Genomic DNA, 20,536 nt, shown 5'->3' on the forward strand with positions numbered 1-20,536 from the left:
TTTAGAAGGAATAACCTAACTTTTGCTCTCTTTCTTACTTTTAAATAAACTACTTTATAATGCTCATACCAAATCCTTAAGAAAATTACATGCTACATGTTAATTATTTCACATTTAGTTCACACTGTGTCAGATTTAGGCCAATTATCAGCCAAAACTGTTTGATTGTTGATTATTAATCAGTAACTCCAGCTTAATCGTTCTCTGGCAATAGCCTACATCTGACAGGAGACCAAAGTTTAATCAAGAGACAGAGAGAGTAAGGAGGAGGTTGGGAAGGGTAATGAAAAGTTTATAAAGTCATCTCAAAGTGCAAAAATACTGCTGCATCTCTTCCATTTGGGATACAAGTTCAAATAAATTATTAATTGGTCTTTTAAACAAAAATATTTTACCTTGGTGAGTTTTTCCTGTAGCTCTTGGATCTTTATCTGCTGTTCAGTATTTGTCTTAAAAGGAAAAAGAAAATCGTTTAAATATGGAAATATTACCCCACATTAAAGTCATTTAAACTCTTCAGTGTCTTTACCTAGAATAAATTTTAACCCTCACCAATCACACAGTTTTATCACAAATAAATTAACTTCATGAGCTACCTTCTCCAACTTGGTGATTGTCTCATCTCCTTCTGCTTTTCCTTGATCTTTGGCCTGTGAAGATAAAGGTCAGGAAGAGAACCCCAGAAATGATCACTGCTTTACTAGAAAAGTGAGAAGTCATGAATCATGATCATGTGGTTGCTCTGAGCGCTACAATTGCCAATAGCCAGATTACAGGTATGGTCAGTAGTTTACACAGCATTCATCAAATCCTCTAAGGCTCAAAATTAGGCTCAAATACATGCACACACCCACACTAATATTTGGTTTAATGCCCCTTAGAAAGTTGCACCATTGTTTGGTTTCCTGTAACTGACCTGCCTTTAAACATAGTCCATGAACTTAGGCACCCAATTCTTGTGTTTTAACCATTACAGATGTATGCCATACAATCACTGCTCAGCAATGTGGAGAAAGAACATTTCAAAGAAATCATCAAAACCCCAAAATACCATGACATTCATGCCCATGATGTAAACGTCTGACCACAACTGTTCGTACAGTTTGTGTCACCATTGCCTTCCTAAAACCTTTGAATCATGAAAAGCTTTAGTTCCAACACAGACCTTCTGAATCCTGTGCTGGTACTCTGAAGCTTTCCTCTTCAGTTCTTCGCTGGCCTGACGGGACTCTTTCAGTTCAGCCTCATAAAGGTCGCTACGGCGACGGGCAGCAGACAGGTCCTCTTCCAGCTGTCTAATGGAAACTCGCATCTCCTCCAGCTGGGCATGATATTCCTACACACAGGTAAGAGAAACCTTAGATGACTATATAAGTGAGGCTGAACACAAACAGAAATTAAAGCAAAGGGTCCAAGTAGTCCCACAAAACGCTGACCCAACAGCACATCTACCCGAATTAGGGACTCTCACATAATTCAGACTTGAATCTACATCAACCATTAACAAACTACAGTCAGGAAGCTGGGAGCATTGTCCAATTGTGCTTTTACAAATGGTTTTGTACATGGTGACAAATAGGGCTTTCCAAATGCACAGTGACAGGACTCAACCTTGAAATAAGAAGGTTTCTTAAAGGTTTATGAAAGCTTACTAAAACATGTTGAACATACTGTAGACAACAAAGACAAACACTCCTTTTTGTCAGGTACAGGGACTGAACTGCAAGAAGGTCTGTTTCCTTAGAAGCAAAACAATGAACAAATGAGAGTTGAATTAATACTTGTGCACAATATTGCAAGGATTTAATATTTTAAAGCACTTAATCCAGGTAAATGGCCTGCATTTGTATAGCGCTTTACTCAGCCCCTAAGGACCCCAAAGCGCTTTACACTACATTCAGTCATTCACACACTGGTGATGGCAAGCTACATTGTAGCCACAGCTGCCCTGGGGGGCACTGACAGAGGTGAGGCTGCCGGACACTGGCGCCACCGGGCCCTCTGACCACCACCAGTAGGCAAACATGGGGTTAGTATCTTGCCCAAGCAGCCAGGAGGCAGCCTGGGATCAAACCACCGACCTTCTGATTAGTGGCTGACCTGCTCTGCCACCTGAGCTACAGCCACCCAGGTAACTTAACTATATTTTTAGTAGCCATTAAGGATGCCCTCATTCCAGTGTAGCATATTTGGTTAGAGCAAATACTGCACGCTTTCTGAAACAACCTTAACATTGTTTAACTAGAACCTGAAGAAGATGTCCTTGTTAGAGATCACTGCATCATTTATAGCAGTCCCAGGCACATGTTCAAAACTCATCACATAGTAGAGGAAAATAAACGGTACATTTATGAAAAGACCGTTAAAAGGAGAAAAGAATGTAGAAACAATGATCGGCCACAGTCATTTGCACATGTCTGTTAAACAGTAATTAGTCACTGCATAACAAATCTAATTTTAACCACCTCATCTGCTTACAGGGTACATCAGCCTGTCTGTCAGTCTAATAAAAACTAGCATCATTGTGCATCCAGGGAGACCAATGCTCAGCCGACACAGATTTATGTCGAAGCACACAGCATCAGACATGGTGATCCGAAGAGTCCCCACATTGTCAGAATGTACTGCTGTGGGCCAGGAAGAAAAACATCACTGAGCTGGCTTGGCACCATGTTGAAGTAAACATTTGCCTCCACCATGACCACTTTGGCTTCATTAAAGCAAGGCAGTTTCCATTATAGTGACAATTCATTGGATCCGTAGGTACATCTCCCATTTGATAGTGACAATAATCATCATTATGGGTTAGAAATGTTTCTTCAATTCCAGTCATTCTTTAGCAGAACGATGATTGGGTCTAAAGAAACAAAAAAAAAAAGGTTTCAGTGTGCTAAACAAATACAGCTTGTGAACTGCTGAATCACAGCAGCGGTCTTTTCTTCACATGGAGCATAATTGTGGCTCACACACCTGCACAGAAAAAAAAACTCTGAGACAAGACATGACATTCAAAACTTAGATAAGCTGATGCAATGAAGGCAGCCACTGTTAACACCTTCAAACTCCTAAAGACTGAGATCTTCATATCTGCGTTTACTGGTGAAGAAAAAAGCAAACAAAAAGAGTAAATATATAAATCTTTTTTCTTTTCTATGCACATTTTTTTAACAATTGATAAACTCAAAGGAAAAAACTGGAAAAAGAAGCAAATTGATGACATTAAATTGTTCCTACTTGTTCACTTCACAAGACAAATACACAAGGATCCATAAATGTATTGTTTCTAAGGTAGTTTGCAATTTTCACCTCATTAGAGGTAAAAAATTCTGATTCTGAATTGTGTTCTGATGTTTCAAACCTTGCTGTGTTTTTAATTTTATTTGGGTGGTGCGCTTACTTGGACCGCAGTGTACCCTATCAGCTTAATGGAGCACTTCACTCTCAGAGTGCAGGGTTATTTGTGGTTCCTAGGATATTTAAAAGCAGAGCCTTCAGCTTTCATGTTCCTCTCCTATTGAACCAGCTTCTAGGTTGGATTCAGGAGACAGAAACTCTCTCTACTTGTAAGATTAGGCTTAAATCTTTTTTACTTCCTTTTTTTAGTTTTGCAGTTAGGGCTGGATCAGGTGACCCTTAATCCTCCCTTAGTTATGCTGCAATAGGGATAGGCTGTTGGAGACTTCCCATGATGCACTGAGCATTTCTCCTTCACGCACCCCTTTTCACTCACTATGTGTTCTCCCCAAGCAGTCGCGGCAAATGGCCCCGCCCCTCCCTGAGCCTGGTTCTGCCGGAGGTTTCTTCCTGTTAAAAGGGAGTTTTTCCTTCCCACTGTCGCCAAAGTGTTTGCTCATAGGGGATCATATGATTGTTGGGTTTCTCTCTGTATGTATTATTGTAGGGTCTACCTTGCAATATAAAGCACCTTGAGGCAACTGTTGTTGTGATTTGGTGCTGTATAAATAAAACTGAATTGAATTAAACTGAATTACACACCACTTTGCATTTAATCATTAATTTCTGGCTCTCTTCCACAGTGTGTTTCAACCTGTCCTCCTCACCTCACCCCACCAGTCGCGGCAGATGGCCCCGCCCCTCCCTGGGCCTGGTCCTGCCTCAGATTTCTTCCTGTTAAAAGGAAGTTTCTCCTTCCCACTGTCGCCAAGTGCTTGCTTATGCTGTAGGTGACTGTGTGATTGGTGGGTTTTCTCTTCATTACTTCATTAGTTTTCTCTCTATAATATTAAAAAATTTGAATTGAATTTGTCTTAAATGTTGTTTTAGTTATTCCCACTCAGTAAGAAAAATGTTAGGCTCTTGAAACTTGCATGAGTTTGCAACTGATAACAATGAAAGTCAACAGGACACAGTCCTCCCCAAAATTTTCACTCATCTCATGGCTTAGTTTTGGACTGTTCCACAGAGGGACCTATTAAGATCAAAACTAAATTCAAACCATTGTTGGGCGGGTTTTTTGTTTTGTTTTGTTTTTTAAGTCTAACTCTAATTTTTTGTATGCAGTATTCTATTATGTATATATACAGACACAGTACATGCACTCTTTCTTGGTACTTTCTTAAATTTCATGACTTCTAACCTTTCTTTTGTTAATACAGCAGAAAAAGGAACCGTGTGCTTTTCTGTGGGTCTTCTTTACTCTTGTATCTTTAGTGAAACTGTCTCTTTCTATATGTTTGCAGGTCTTCCTGGCTTTGGCACAGAGTTCTTCTCTTTGTAAATGAATCTATCCCCAATCTCTCTTTGTTGATCCAACACTGCCTGATTTTTTGCACAAAAGTGATAAACACTGCAGTCATGTGACAGAGCGTGGGAGACAGATGCTATTCAAGATGAAATGCAGGATTTAGCTGGTGTAAATACCCTGCTGGGAGGCACCAGTGGGAACACAGAGCCGTATAATACACACGAGCAGCAGAAAACCCTCACAAATTTGACAGTGTAGTCTGAACTCTTTTTATTTTAGTCAGAATTTATCCATGAAGGGCTTCCATATAAGAAGAAACCTGAAAAAACACCTAATGATGTTTGATATTTTAGTACCCCCTGTTATGCATTACACATATAAGTCAGCACAATCAACCACAACCGTAATGTTAACTTAACTCAGTGAGACTGACTGTACTCTCAGGTTATCAGTCTGAGCTCTGCACAGTAACACGCTAAAATGAATAATAGTACTGAAATGTTGAGAAAAAGACACAAACAGACACAAAAACAACTTCCTCAGACTCCTGCTGAGGGATCCCCGGGGGCCACAGTATGCTTTACGCGAAAAGCAAGCTGAAAACTGATTCTGCTCTGTGTCCAGCATCTCTGTAACTTTCCAAAAAGACAATGTGATAACTATCCTCACTTCACAAAGTGACTTTACAGCTTTGTGACAGTATATCACTCTCCATTTCAAGCTTTTTTCCCATTTTCTCCCCCCCCCCAGAAAATACTTCCATCACTTTTTTTCTGGACAGTTTATTAATCTGAGTGATATTTTGCAATCTCTTACATCACACAGATCGCTGTTTGTTTAAGGAGAATATGAAGTGATGGTCAAAATTTCTGTTTTCCAAACAGTATGAGCTAAGGCCCCAACACCTCATCACGACAGCCTGCCCACTGCATCAGCGGTCTCCTCACTTGTAGGTATATGGCTCTCATCACCATGGCAACCAGTTATATTCCCTGTATTCAGTGCTTGGTAACCAGCACTAGTGTAGGCTGAGGAAAACAGGTTGCTTTTTAAGAAAAAAATGGTGCATAATGCCAGGAAGATGATTTTTCATGCTCCTTATCTCTTGTCCTAAATTGTCAGTCTTGTATCAGCTTGATTCTCACAGCTGGCAACATTCTTTCATGTTGTGCCGTCACCCCTGCAGAACTATACATGCTCGCACAAACACATGCCACACACTCATCACTTTTGATTTCATTAATTAAGAGCTGTGTGTACACTCCTGTCTCATTTGATATCAGACGTATTCTTGATTCCAAAGAGACACACTGAGCCGAAGCACTTTATAGACTCACTGTATTTTAACATCTTAAAAACTGCACAATCAACTTAGCCTAATAAAGCAAGGTCTTACAAACAGAGAAATAAACTAAACCTTTGATGATCTTTTTCTCAGTCTTGTGGTAAACAAACCTTTTTCCAATAAAGTGCTGTACATGAACTCCATCCGTATACTGTAAATTGAATATATACATGTATAACAAATGGATTTTCAAGGATTAAAAAAGACCACAATCATTTACATTAAGAGGGTACTCCAACATGAGGCATTTCTACACACTGACTGCACCCCTACAGCGTGTTGTGGGTAGGCATGGGACTCAAGAACCAGTTCCCGTAGAAAACCGGTTCCCAGTAGTCCAGTTCCTTGGAACTGTTAGTCTCCCTGCCTATCGATCCCGGTTATCGGTTCTTGCACTCTTGCCACAATCAGCTGATTTCAGAGGAGGAAAACAGCGATGCAGTCTAGAGCTTGGATATGCACATTTATTTTTATTGCACAAAAGAACGAGATAAATGATAAAGCTTAAAACTGCATCCAGGACAGAAAAAAACGCATTATGCTGCTAACACAACTTTCTTTGCAAGCATCTGCCAAGACAGCATGCTAACGCTAAGCTAGCCAAGAACCTAGCATGAAAGCTGAGTGAATGCAGCCAGACCCTGACCTTCAACAGGTAACAAGCAGATGAGCAGTCAGGCTGCAGCCTCCCTTTCTACCTGTTTATGTTTCTAAAGCAGAATCACTGCAGCGATCGCTTTTTTGAGCTGGTTTTCATCTTTGCTTTGTGTGGTCTGCTTTGTATTCTATTAAGAGAAAGAACTTAGAGATGTGTGTCCTCGTTAGGGATTTTTGTTGGTGTGTGGGGTTGTTTATATTGTAAAATAGTGATTATGAGACAGTGTTTTCAGCTTTTTACAGAGTAACATGGAAGTAATGTAACGAGTAGTACAACAAATTACTTTTTCCTGAGAGTAATTTAGAAACGTACTGCATTACATTAAAAAAAAGTGTGTATTATGTTAAATAATGACTTTTTGAGTAACGACTCCTCACTGAGCACAACAAAGAGGGGAAATAGCTCAGCAAACATGCACAAACATTTGACCCACAGCATGCAGTTCATTTGCATGAATGTAATTTCTTTGTTGCTGCTTAGTGATGGTGCTGACTCTCAAAACAGAGTCAATGAGAACCCAATGACAATCGATAAGTGATATAGATATAGCAATCGGAATCACTAAATTCTTATCAACTCCCATCCCTAGCTGTGGGGTTTCAGCATCATGTGCCTGTCTAATTAACACTCACAACCCACACACTCAGCCTTGGTGGCTCGACCTGCTCCATCTGACTGCCATTATGAAATCCTCTTAAAATGCTCTTCTTTTTGAAAAACATAATTCGTTATTTATGTAATACAGTACTTCCCTTCACTGCAAAGTACTGCATGAATACTCATTGGAAAACGACGGGGAAAAAAAACAGTCACTAAAGAAAAGTCTTTTCTCTCAAAAGAACAAAACTTAAATGAAATTCAAAATGATTGCAACAGTAGAGAGCTGACTAATTTCCTCATTAATTATTCAATTCTGAGCCCACAGCATCAGGCGTACTCTCAGCCAGATGACCTAATGTGACACCCAAAATGTCGTCCTACCTGTTCTTTGATCTCCTGAAGTTTGTTGCTTTGCTCCCGGATGTCATGAAGGAGCTGCAGTGCTTTATCATCCTCCTGTGTCACCTCCATACGAGCCTGTTCCAAACTGCGCTTTAGACTCTGAAATCAAGACAAACTTGTGTTCAGTCAGCTGAACACAAATCATCCTGATATCAAAATCCTGAAATAAATAGTTCATTAAATAGGTGTCGTTTCACTTTTTGGATGCTGTTGAATCGTACTATCATCAGCTAAATAGTATTTCCAATATCTTGTTCATCTACCATTGCATTTCAGTGAATTGACAACAGATGTCATAGTATATATGGCATACACACACATGCATATGGGGAAGCGGCCCATATGCTAGCGATTGTAGTAATACAAAGTTCTTGTAGAAGCAGTTCTTACCTCTTCCCAACCATCATGAGACACTTCTGGTGCTTGATTAATTCCAGTAGTCACACATCATAAAAAACGTTAATATAAAATCTCTTGTTAAATCAATTTTGCCCCAAAATAAGGCTTGCTAAAACTTTCTCCCTGGTAGTTCAGTTTCAGTTTTGCTTTTACCAAATTTTTCCATAGATTTCACACTCTTTCCAGTGCTATGTCTCTGTGTTATAAGCCCTGGAGATACTCACACTGCATTCGGTGATATAAGTGGCCAGATCCTGTTCTAGGATTGTCCTCTGAGTCTCTGAGGCCTTCAACTCTATGTCCTTTTGCTGGAGCACTGACTCAAGGTCAGACATCTTCCTCTGAATGAGCGAGATCTCTTGCTCAACCTGAAAACAAAAAACATCAGTGACCAAATTTTTCTAAATTTACTATATTTGTGTAATTGCCACAACACACATGCAATATGCGTATCTGTGTGTGTGTGTCTGTGTTAAAGTGCAGTAGACTTGTTTGGTGCCACATGTCATTGGTAGTGATTGATGTTACAATTACATTTGCCATTATAGCATTACAGGCCAAGAGGAGGGTTGGAAACCAGAGAAACAGCAGGACAGGCAGCACAGTCACAGATACTGTGACAGCGCTTAGTCTATGGCAGCACTAACACACAGTCATAATGCAGACACATGCTCACGAAAACACAGCACCACGGCATGGGTGTTGCAGCCAGTAAAACCAAAGGGTCAGTGTGGTACAGGAATCCAAAATGATGTGTCACTCACAAGTCTTTCAGCAGACAGCTCAGAGAAATACAGTGACATGAATAAAGGTGGACTGGTGTAAATCTGCACACATTTATATGTGACTCAGGACACTGAAGTACACTGCTCATTATATCTTCATCTGGTTGGGGCTTGTGGAGGTGTTATAAGAGGTATGTTTTGAGTCATACAGATTACATTAGCCAGATCTTATAAGTCAGCAAAGTTTCTTTCTGATAGGTTTAAATATGTGCTTAACAAGGAGATGGAGGTGTTGAAGTAGCTGAGACATTACTGCTCCCTCACTGATGGATTCTTTGTGTTACAAGCTGCTAGGTTTGATGCACTGAACCAGATGCCTAACTCTGAGTATTTTGATAGAGTTGCATACAAAACAAACAGTCAATACAGAACTGAATCTCACCACCGATCAGTAGAGCACGTTCAACAAAATATTAGATCTGTTTGTGAGAATTAACTTGTGTAAGTTATGAAATAAAATGGTAACATTTGTTGATGAGCTCGTGCAGCAAAACAAACATTAAAAGGGACCATTTTTCAACTCCATAGTTTTATTCTTGGACTAAAGTAGCTTAGCATGATTCACAATTCATAATGATCCTTATTTAACTTATAAATGTCTGAGCACCTTCTCAGTTCAGTTCCCCTCACCCCGTACTCAGATGGGGGTGAAGGGACCCCTTTTCTGAGCCCGGTGCTGTGGGAGGTTTCTTCCTGTTAAAAGAGAGTTTTTCCTCCCCACAGTTACCATGTTGGATGTTGTGATTCGATGCAATATAAATAAAACTCAAGTGAATATTTTTAAGTGTTTCACCACTTGGATCAGCTGTCCCCAACCTTTTTTGCACCACTGACCAGTTTATGTGCAGCAATATTTTCACGGACCAGCCTTTAAGGTTTCGCAGATAAATACAACAAAATAAAACCAGTACCGGTACCAAAAAAAAGAAGATTTATTCATAAGACACTGGAAACTGAGTTAATGATAAAAACGATAAAAAAAATAATGCTAAAAACCGCTAAAAATCCTGAAAACCATAAATTTCACACCTGAACCTCAACTCTCTCGCAGCCCGGGACCAAATGACTCACGGACCGGTACCGGTCTGTGGCACGGGGGTTGGGGAACGCTGATTTAGATGATTCTACTTTCGACATTTATCATGACAACTTTATGAGAACGATTACGTGGCCTCTTTGCTAAGCATCAGTTACATCACATCAGTCAGGATTAATTACTATATTTTTCACAGCAGTTGCTGAACTTCAGAGATTGGTATTCTTACCATAGCTGTTAAAGGTAAAGCACATAGTGTAGCCACAAGGGTAAATAGCCAGAAATTCCAAAGATACAGAAACAGACGTCAGGCAAGGCAAACTGGCAAACAGATGGCTGACTCTAGAAACAAACTCTTACCATGTGAAAAGTTATACCTGTGACATGTGTCTGGCAATCCTGGCCTTTGTTTTGGTGCTTTTAAAGTAATGAGGCTGTGCCAAAGGAGATGGTCTTATCGGGAGAGTTGATAGATGCAGTCATTAATCTGTAGGTGAGAGTGAACGGATAGCAGTTAGAGACACATTACAATAAACAGTTTCTGCTAATCCTCTCTTGAAATATGAAGGGCTGACTCAGTGCTCTTATGTAAAACACTTACCTTTCATAATCATACTGTATAGATGACTTATTCCATAAGTCAGTTGGGATATTTTACCTTCTATATTTCCTGTGACCATACATAACAGAATTCATGTGTTTAAGTGTCTACATATTTAACTAGTAAATAAGTGGCATATTGTCAAAACTGTTTACTGCATGTAGTGACTCGGGCAAATGTACCGTGATTACATACACTTTAAATCCCAACTCAAATGCTCACTTTCATACCAAAAATAGCATTTATCAAACAAGCACTGAAGACTTGTGAAATTCACATAGCACACAGTCATTCCAGAGCAGCGACACTTTATACATTAACACTTACTCCATTAACATGATAACACAGATGACTAGAAGAAAGGATGCTGTTCACAGCTTAGATATTTAGTAAGCAAACCACTGTGCTGATCAAATACGTGATCATATATTCTCTCCTGGCAGAGACTATAAATAGCCTGCTTGTGTTCACAACAACAGCCTCTTTTACCACCACTGGATATATTTGGCAGCTTTTGTGATCAAGTAGCATGCACAAGAATGAGTGGCAGAGGCAGGATGTCTATTAAAAGCACAGGCTCACCTCCCACTCCTCGCTACAGTAACAAGCTCGGCTCAAGCTCAACTACTGTATGTGTTCTACTGCCGCTGCACTGTGTTCATAAGAGATTTAATTTACTATTCAAATGCTTTATTATTTCGTTTTAAGGCCATCTAGTTTGGTTCTTCTGATTTTCTGCCATAAAAATGCTGTAGCAGTGGGGGATGGTCATATTAAAGATGGTGAAATTTCAAATAATAAAGTCAGAATATGTACAAGTAATGTTTAAGCTTAGGGTTTAGATGGCTGGTAATGTCTCTAAAGAAATGAACATAGTAGGAACACTTCCATTTTTTGACAATCCTCTGTTAGTGAAATTTTGCTATTTTTTCCATAACCAGGATGTTTACTAGAAGATTGCATAGATTTCTAAGTGGAAACTAAGCTATGCACACTTTGCAGATGAACAACATACACTGTGAACTTCTAGAGACGCCGCTGGTGCTTACTAATACTTCCTCCGGACATCTGACGTTCTGTAATCATCATGCTTCGAGGGTTTTTTTTGAGTGTTCTGTCCGGTATCACAACAGGCCACGCAGCATGTGCCCAAGCTGCATCAGCCTAGAGTTCAAGTTTCACTGGCACAACATGATGCAGGAGCAGGTGGCTTGTAATGGGTGATGATGCATGAGGTTAGCTTCCTCATGCACCTGATGATTTTTCAGCCTGTAAGCACATCACGTCAGAGGTGCGTGTTCCCTCTGTATAGTTTATATGAGATGTCAAAAAGTCCCATTTGTATTCGACGGTGACGGTGCGGTTAGAAAAACAATTTTGCAAGTGTGATCCCCAAAAGATTTTCACTCCTGTGAAATTGTTTTGACTCAGAGAGGCACAGAAGATTTATGTGCCTTTGGTTCATGTCTGCTCGTGGGTCTAAGAGGCTCAAAGCCACTAATGAATCTATATGTGCTGATACTTCTTAACAATGTGGAGAACTTCATCAGCAGTCAGCCAGTGGTAAAGTTGGTGGTTATGGGTGCCATCCGAGCATGAGGCACCAGATGGGATTCAGATCTGGCTGTCTTCCTCTAAGATTCGAGTGTTAGCTGACTGCCCATAATGAGCTGAGCTAACAGACTGTGCAGCTGGGCTTCTCCTCAGCAATAATTAGCTCCCAGAAAGCAATTACTAATAACTATACTTTTAAAACCTCATTGCAACAACAGGAAAGACAGTTTGACCTCTGAGCTAGCCAATCTGTATCTATTGAACATCTCTAGATTTCTGCTGTTCAAACTTAACAGTGTTCAAATCCTGAAAACAGTTTGGCGTGCTAGTGCAATCAAAACAACTCCAGAAAAACTTTAAATGAGACAAATGAGAGCTCTGAGAAGAACACTGGCTTCATTCGAAGAGCTCTTTTTCGTGGGTTGAATAATGCGTGCTGGGCTGTGAGTCAGAGTTGTTGAAGAGGAGGAGAGTGGAGAGAGGTTGCATCCCAGTCATGGTGTTGCTCCACATTCAGTCTAGGTGACCAAGGGCCACGGCCACTGTATGGGCTGTAGGCAGCGGTGAATCACAGACCTGTTGCAACTTTGTAGTGGCACAGATTCTCCCTAAGAACAAGCTCAGTGTCTCTCTTTCAACCACTTCCCTCTAAGTTGATCTTTCAGGCCATCTTTTCCATGTATACTGAGAGATTTTATGCTGATTTTCATGACAACGACAAATTAACAATACCCCAGTGCAAGGCTCTCAAGCTCCACAGTTTCCTGCTAGCATTTTAGTTTTGAAGGCTACTACTAATGTAGCCTTATCCATGTTATTTGGTGCTTGACTACAGGAATATTAATTTGAAGGTCCATCATAGGCCTAGTGCATGGGAATATCAGAATCAGATATAAGATACTATTTTCCATAAGATAGAGGTTTTAAGGCAATGCAAGTGACACTAGAGGTTGTTATACTTACAGCATAAAGAACTAGCACACTCAGAGTAAACACTGGCCAGAAATATCATTTGTTACATAAGCTTTACAGGAAAATTCCACCCTGAAACAGTTAAAATGGTATTCAGAGCTACACTTCAATGCTTCCAGTTACCAAGCAGCCAGTTGTAGACAGATCTGCTGCCATGTTAAAATGTGCAGACCTTAAACTAAAGCCACAGTTAGACTTTAATCACTAACCGACTGGTTAGCCTTCCTAAAACCTTCATTGATGGTGATAACTGTCCTATATTCACGACGTGGCACCAAAAACACTTTTACTTTTAACTAGCTCCATCAGTGCTACAGACTAGCTACTGAATGCTCCGGAGCTCCAGAGTTAGCCATTTTCAGCGATCAAATTGAATGAATGTCACAATTTATGCTGAGCATTTGGAAAACCACTTCACAAATCTAGCTCATCATTATACTTCAAATCCAAATGACAAAGAGGATCAGTGTGGGCTTCTAAAGGAGCCTTTTGGGGAAATGACACTTGAGGATGTGGAGCAGCCGAACTCTCTCTCGTCACTGCTCACGTTAACATTGGAAGATCTTTTCTGCCGAGAGTTTCTCGGTGTCTTCTATTCCCTCTTTGCCCTCTACCATCAGACTGGCCTGCCTCCGCAAACAGGAAACTAGAGATGAAACTCCAACAAACCAACCCTCTTGATGAACTGTTTTACATTAAATATAGTCAGAATACTATAGATGAAGTTTAGAAACAGTTTTTTAGTTTTTTCAATTGTGAACTATTACAGCCAATTGGATGGTTAAAGTGAGCTAAGATCATCTGAAAAATCCTTACATGATAAATAGTCATGTCAACTTTGTTTCAAAACTTCCCCACTCTTAGTATAGATAGGCAGATGTTTGAAAAAGCCTGATGTGATCGTAATCTGACCATTTACAAACAATGGTGAGTTTGAACACAACCCTAGGGAGTGATAGCCATCTGTATGAGTGTATGCTACAGTAAGCACAGCGATGAAGAGAGATGGGCAAACAAAGGCACAGCATTTCAGTGTCGTGACCAAGAACAGTGCTCAGCCCTGACAGACGGGATACAGCTGCTGCATAAGCTCAGCGCTGCCTTAGTTATCTCGTAAGTCTGTAAATCCTCAGCTGTAGTGTCAGACAATCAATCAGTCAACTAATGGTTCCAGCTTGCTTAAAGGGGAAATAATGCACTGTCACACCTGAAAAGCAATAAAATCCTGGTTTCATTCTTTCCCCGATCCAGTAATCACCCTCACTCATTCTTTATCCTTGACAGAAACCCTAAGTAAAATAGTATAACACTCACTCAGCGACTGCTACAGCTGACAGGTTTCCTACGAAGCTCTTTAGAAGCGGCACCTCCTCGTCCAGTAAGCCCATTCATGTGGGGTCTCCCTCAGAAGCCACCAGCCGGAATGAGAGCTTCGCTGGTTCATCAAATTCGGGGTTGTCATCCTCACTGGGGAGAAAGTAGAGCCGAAAGGAGAGAGAGTGAGAGAGAGAGATAGAATGAGAGCGAGTGAGGGAGAGAGAGATGCGCTGTGGCAGGGCAGAAAGCTGCGAGGCAGTGAGAGCGACCGGAGATTACTGCTTGCAGAGAGCGGAGAGAGGGAGGGAGTGCAGGACTACATAGAAAATGCATTGTAGAGTAATGCAGCAGACCAGATCACATACCATAGTGTGAGAGGAAGCTCTCTCTCTCTCGCTTGTTTGTCATCCGTTCACCCTTACCGTTCCCCAAATTCTGTCTTCCTCTCTATTCTGTAGCAGCCAGAACTAATCACACTAATGTAGGCAGCCTGATCCACGTCCTGTACATCATTTAGTTTGCTTAACACTTCTTAAACAGGGCACCTCATTAGTTTCTAAACGCAATGACCCTCACTAAACAGCTTCTGATTGAGGAGCAGAACTGCACTCTAATAACTGACAGGACAAGAGTGCTATTACAGCAAATATCTGTTTTCATTTTCAAGTTGACAGAAAAAGACTCAAGTCATCCAAGGTTGGCAGCCAAATATGGTTTGTAACCTACAATAGTATTCCTTTAAAATGCTTTAAATCAGCAAAGTAATTAATCAGTCCATTTCCATGGACTGTGAAAGACTTTTCCCACATAAAGGCAGGAGCTGTGAACAGCTGAGTCAGCCACATGTTGCATTTTCACATATATTTTCCCTCTTTTAGCTTAAACTCAGTAAGGCCCAATAAACCATAATGGTGTCTAATAGCTCTGTAACAAAGTACACTTAAAGTACTGAAACCAGGTGCAATACACATTAAAGTATTATTGCACATGGGCTAACAGAATAATGGTACATGTCATGTCACAACTTAACAAGGTCCCTGGTGTCTGGCACACTAGCCTGGACTTACCTCTATTTATTTATTTTTTTATCTTCATCCAAATGTAATCTAAGTGACACGTCACTGTAGCACTGACTTGCAAACTACACGCGCACAGTGACAGATTACACACTCAGTAACAGATGGCAGAACCTAACCTGGCAAGCAGTACTACATCAGCGCAACAGAAGGGACAAAATGCTATCAAGGTGAAAATACAGTACTGTACATTTAGTGAGTGTGACAGTAATCAGTGGCAGACAGAGAACATGGGCAGTATTCACTTATGCTTCGTTATGGCTGCTAATTAGATCGCCGTGTCTTTCATACTTAAAAAAAGGTTATGAAATCACTGACTTAGTTGTGTAACAAAAGCCATCTTTTTTCTTTCTTAAGGCCTGCATACCCCCATATGTTGGCCTTGAATCAGCTCACACCTCCACTTTCTCATCTCCAACTCTGCACATCCTCCTTGCTGTAGGTAACGGACCAATTTTGCCTCTTTGCTCCTTGAATTTGGCGCATTAACAACACTTTTGAGTTGTTTCAGTTACTGTGAAACCGCCTGTGTCTGCAAAAACACACATACAAGAAGAGCCCTTAATTATAGAGTTCAGCATACAGACCTTGGGATGACACTCAGAAACAGTGCACACACCTGCTATGGATACCTGAAAACCAAAATCTGTGGAGTAGAGTATTACAGAATGTTTGTTTTGTTTATCCTTAAATATCTGAAGGAAAAAAATGTGTGATGATTTATAAATAGAGCTACTTCTAGCTTACGCCACTGCACAATCCAGCATGTTATTAAAGGTATGTAAAGTTTCCACTTGGTACTTTTCCCAATCTTTATAGCTAATATATATACAAGTGTGGATCTACATTGAATAGAACGGTAGAAAATGACCTGTCATTACAAGTTAGTCTGATTACAATTAATATTAAAGTCACAATGAAGTCAATTTACTGACAAAACTGTTCATGGAATATTTTAGTTAGCATACTTTACTGGCATTAGTGTGAAATAAGGCTGCATTTTCAAAGTGATCTTGAGTACTGGGCTGAGCACAGGCATCATACTGATGTTACCTAGCAACAAGGTATTGTATGTGTCTAAGACCACAGCTTAATTCTGAAGTGAAGATGGAAAATAACAGGCCTTTTCCAAGGCTGTTTTCACTTGTATTTCACTGTAATGTACACCACTGTAAAGATTTACTCCCAGATCACCTCAGATCCATATTGTATTGACTGATGATTGGTGTCAAATCGTTTTAAAGCAAGGATTCTTGAATTTAGGGGTTATTTTGTTCCTGTAAACATTAGGAAATATTTTTTGAGCATACGACTGGCAGAAACAATCAACAGGGAAAAACTGAAATTCCCAGAAAGAGCAGTACCTCTTCTGCAGGTGTTACAAGCTTTCCAAGTCATTGACCAGAAGGAGCAGTGCAAAAACACTGCCACCCACTGGCAAAATAATTTATATAGCATCATTTCTGCATTCCGTATGTTCTGTTATGTTGGTAGAGGGTGAGGGCTATCAAGGAGAAATACAGTAATCTAGAGGTTTGAAGAGCCTGGTTCTGTTACATAACAGGAAGCCAAACCTTGCATCAGTTGAAAAAAAAGGCAAAGTCAGGCCTGTATGACTAAGGGTTGGTGTTACATAAGCACAGAACACAAAGTACTAAAAGACTGCTCATATTCACTCCGAACTGTCACTATTAAGGGAGCTAATTTTGCTCTTTAGAGGATTTTAAAATTGATTACTCAATCAGTTAATTAGGCAACTGACGTGAAAAGGGGATGGAGAATTGTCACTCACAATCCAGCACAGGCAGAAAGCTCTTCGTCTTCTTTTGTTGGTCGTTCTGACTGCTCATAAATACTGAAGCTTCACAGAATATGTCAACAATTTACATGTTTTGCTCATGAATCTCTATAATAATCTTCACTTATTTCAAAACATTTTGTACACAAAGGGATTTGCTATGATTCAGAAAGAGCTCAGATACAGTTTTATAGCATAAATATTTATAACACATCACAACCCTAAAATACTTTTTAGATCTGTGCAGGAAGTGAGCTGCAAGTAGTGAAAGTAGGATGATCATCTCTTATTCATCACTTGGGGAAGGTGGATGTAATATCATCATCTTTTCCATAGAGGGAGCCACAGTCTATAATAAAGAACCACCGGGGTTGGTCTGATTTGTGTCCCTTTGATCATCAGCCCTAATAATAAGCTTTAAGCAATTGATTAATCCCTTATCCGTCAAAAAAAGAAGTAGAAGAAAAAGAAAAAAATTTTTTTCATGATTTCTCTTGCATATAAAAACGTTGGTATCCTCTAAAGAAATTTTTATCCTCTATGAAAAATTGGAAAAGGTTTCAAACCTTGTTTTTGACCAGGGGGTTTGCATTTACTTAAACCGTAAAAATGACTATCAAAAAATAAAAGGAAAATGAATAAACTTATAGTAACAAAGATTAATTTAAAATCCTTCTCCCCACATACAAGGTCTTGAATAACCAGGCCCCATCTTCTCTTAAAGACCTTATAGTACCATATCACCCCAAAAGAGTACTTCTCTCTCTGACGGTTGGTTCCTAGTATATTTAAAAGTAGAATGGGAGGTAGAGCCTTCAGCTTTCACCTACCTTAGTTAGGCTTTCTTCCACAGTGTGTCTTTTGTCCTGTCTCTCTAACCTCTTTCCCAATGGCAGATGCCACTCCCTGAGCCTGGTTCTGCCAGACGTTTCTTCCTATTAAAAGTAAGTTTTTCCTTTTCACTGTCGCCAAAGTGCTTGCCCATAGGTGGTCGTGTAATTGTTGGTATTTTCTCTCTATTATTGCAGAGTGTTTACCTTACAATATAAAGTCACTTTAGGCAACTGTTGTTGTGATTTAGCACTATATAAAAAAATTGAACTGTACAACTATTTATCTATAGGACAAATGTTATAATTTCTCCTTATATTTGCGAGCAACAGTACGTATTACATTAATACGGATAAATTCATTAAGCTTAGGTTTATCAAAGCAGAGTTTATCCACTGAGCTATGGTAGCACCCCCATCCACAAAGTTAGGCCATGGTGGGCCAGCAGGCCGTGACCCACTTCTTTTGTGCTCCCAGTAGAGCCTTTGTTTGTAGGACCCTAACCCCATCTTTAACCCCATCCCCCTCATTACTACATACACACGTTACAGTATCTGTGAAGGACTTAGCGAGTCCATTAAAAACCTTTAACTTGTAAACACATGACCCTAAACCTAATCCCTGTGCGCTTAATCCTTTATTTATCAACCACCCTGAATTTATCTCTTAAAGCAGTTAATAAGCAGTTTCCTATCATGCATTGCTCCATTTTCTTCCTTATGATTTGTGTTAGTTTATATTTAGTGGACGCTTTTGGAAGACAAACTCCTGGGTGGACAGAGGTCGCAGCACCGACTCTGCCCACCTATTTATAACTACTAATTAATATAGCCTAATGCTAAATTTGTGTAAATTTGACAACAATTAAATCAGCTATATCTTGATACACGGTGTACAGACATTTCATTTCACAGACAGCTGTTAGCTCATTGTGCTAATTGGCTTCTCTAGAAACATCTGAGAGGCTGTGTGTATTTTTCAAAGAACGAAAAACAAGTTATAAACTTACTCATGCCCAAAATGTATCATATGTATCTTATGGTGTAAATAATGACATTTTTTTTTCAAATAAACTTATTAATAACAAAACGTAATATGATAACCTTACTGGTCACTTTGCTTTGGTATGCTAAATGTCCGCGTCATCAAATATCGTGATAACTTCGTGTTGCAGACTAGTTTTACCAGAAATACCCCTGAATGTCCTCTGACACTGTAATCCAGCTATACCTGTAGTCCAAACATACCCAGAAACAAGCAAGATGTGTTCATGTAGGTAATAGTCAAGATTCTTTATTTGTCAAATGCATAGTTATACGAGCACAACGCGCAGTGAAATTGTGAAACGCTCCTCGAATGTGCATAAAGGTGACATTATATATAGTAAGTAGTGAATTATATACAAGTAAATTAAATAAAACAATCTGGAATTTTGGAATTAAATGTCTGAAAATGTACATTGTGCGAGTGGAATGTTAAAGTGTCTTGTGCCATATTAGCACCGCAATGTACTGACAGAGCAGTGCAGGTAGGGTAAACAAGTGCCCACAGTGATATAAACAGAGTAATACACAGAGTGACCAGAGTAGTACAAACGGTAATGTACAAGGTAATATACACGAGGTAATGTTATACGTAGCTAATACACATAAATGTAAATTTGCTGAAGTAAAACCTTACTTTTCTGTTATCAGGAAAAAGATCTATATATTAACACTAGGGCCTATAGTAAATATCTGATGTTTATTTAAACTCTAGTTTATCAGGAAAAAGATCTATATATTAACACCTCTCACCCCTTCTCACCTCTCACCCGAGAAGGGGTGAGAGGTGAAACGTCTTCAAGCAACTCAAAGAAGTCCAGACGCTTTTCTTTCCAAGCTCCTTAAACTACGATGACCTGGATGACTGAGAACCTTCACAGGCATATTTAAACTCTAGTTTTGTTGGGCCCATGTCGTGATTGTAGTTTTTTTTTTTTTTTTTTACCTTTTCTTTGTTTTTATTTACCTTTTGTTCATTTACATAAATGCATGTTTACCAGCCTATTTATTTGGACCAAGCAGAAAGATTCTTTTTTTAAAAATTGTAAAAGCTGAAGTTTATGAAAAATTAATCAGTGTAAAAAAAAGTTGTTTTTTCTTGTTTTCTTGTTTCTTTTTTTAGGTGTCCGCTTGTGTGTGTAGGTTTTAGGCTCCTGCACTACTGAAGGCAGCACAGTGTTTTCATTTTATCCCTTCACGTGCTCATTTACTGGATGTCACAGATGTGTGTGTGAAGCACCAAAATATGGCGCTATCATTTTCAGCCAATCGGCTGCTCGTTTGTAACAGGTTTCAGCTGGCGTCACGGCCGTGGCGGAAACGCGCATTAGGAAAGGAAGGAGGTTATGAGAGGCATCGTGATCGCGCTTATCATGTTTGGCTGCTAAGTTCCTCCGGTGTGTCAGGCCGATCA

The 20,536-nt window shown here is 39.7% G+C and overlaps 1 protein-coding gene across 1 annotated transcript in view; it reads right to left on the reverse strand.

Annotated features, from left to right (window-relative positions):
* LOC116322686 (citron Rho-interacting kinase) overlaps positions 1 to 15,848 on the reverse strand; it is a 50,857-nt gene extending 35,009 nt beyond the window's left edge. Inside the window, exons 1-8 of the mRNA XM_039620884.1 lie at positions 15,818 to 15,848; positions 14,372 to 14,524; positions 10,308 to 10,417; positions 8,334 to 8,477; positions 7,690 to 7,809; positions 1,166 to 1,336; positions 597 to 650; positions 396 to 449 (exon numbers count right to left, since the gene is read on the reverse strand). Of these exons, the coding sequence (XP_039476818.1) occupies positions 396 to 449; positions 597 to 650; positions 1,166 to 1,336; positions 7,690 to 7,809; positions 8,334 to 8,477; positions 10,308 to 10,316 (552 nt within the window). The 5' untranslated portion in view covers positions 10,317 to 10,417; positions 14,372 to 14,524; positions 15,818 to 15,848. The remainder of the gene's footprint in view (positions 1 to 395; positions 450 to 596; positions 651 to 1,165; positions 1,337 to 7,689; positions 7,810 to 8,333; positions 8,478 to 10,307; positions 10,418 to 14,371; positions 14,525 to 15,817) is intronic.
* Between the last annotated feature and the right edge of the window lie 4,688 nt (positions 15,849 to 20,536).

This window comes from Oreochromis aureus, linkage group 12, assembly GCF_013358895.1.
Source record: "Oreochromis aureus strain Israel breed Guangdong linkage group 12, ZZ_aureus, whole genome shotgun sequence".
Classification (NCBI taxonomy): Eukaryota; Metazoa; Chordata; class Actinopteri; order Cichliformes; family Cichlidae; genus Oreochromis; species Oreochromis aureus.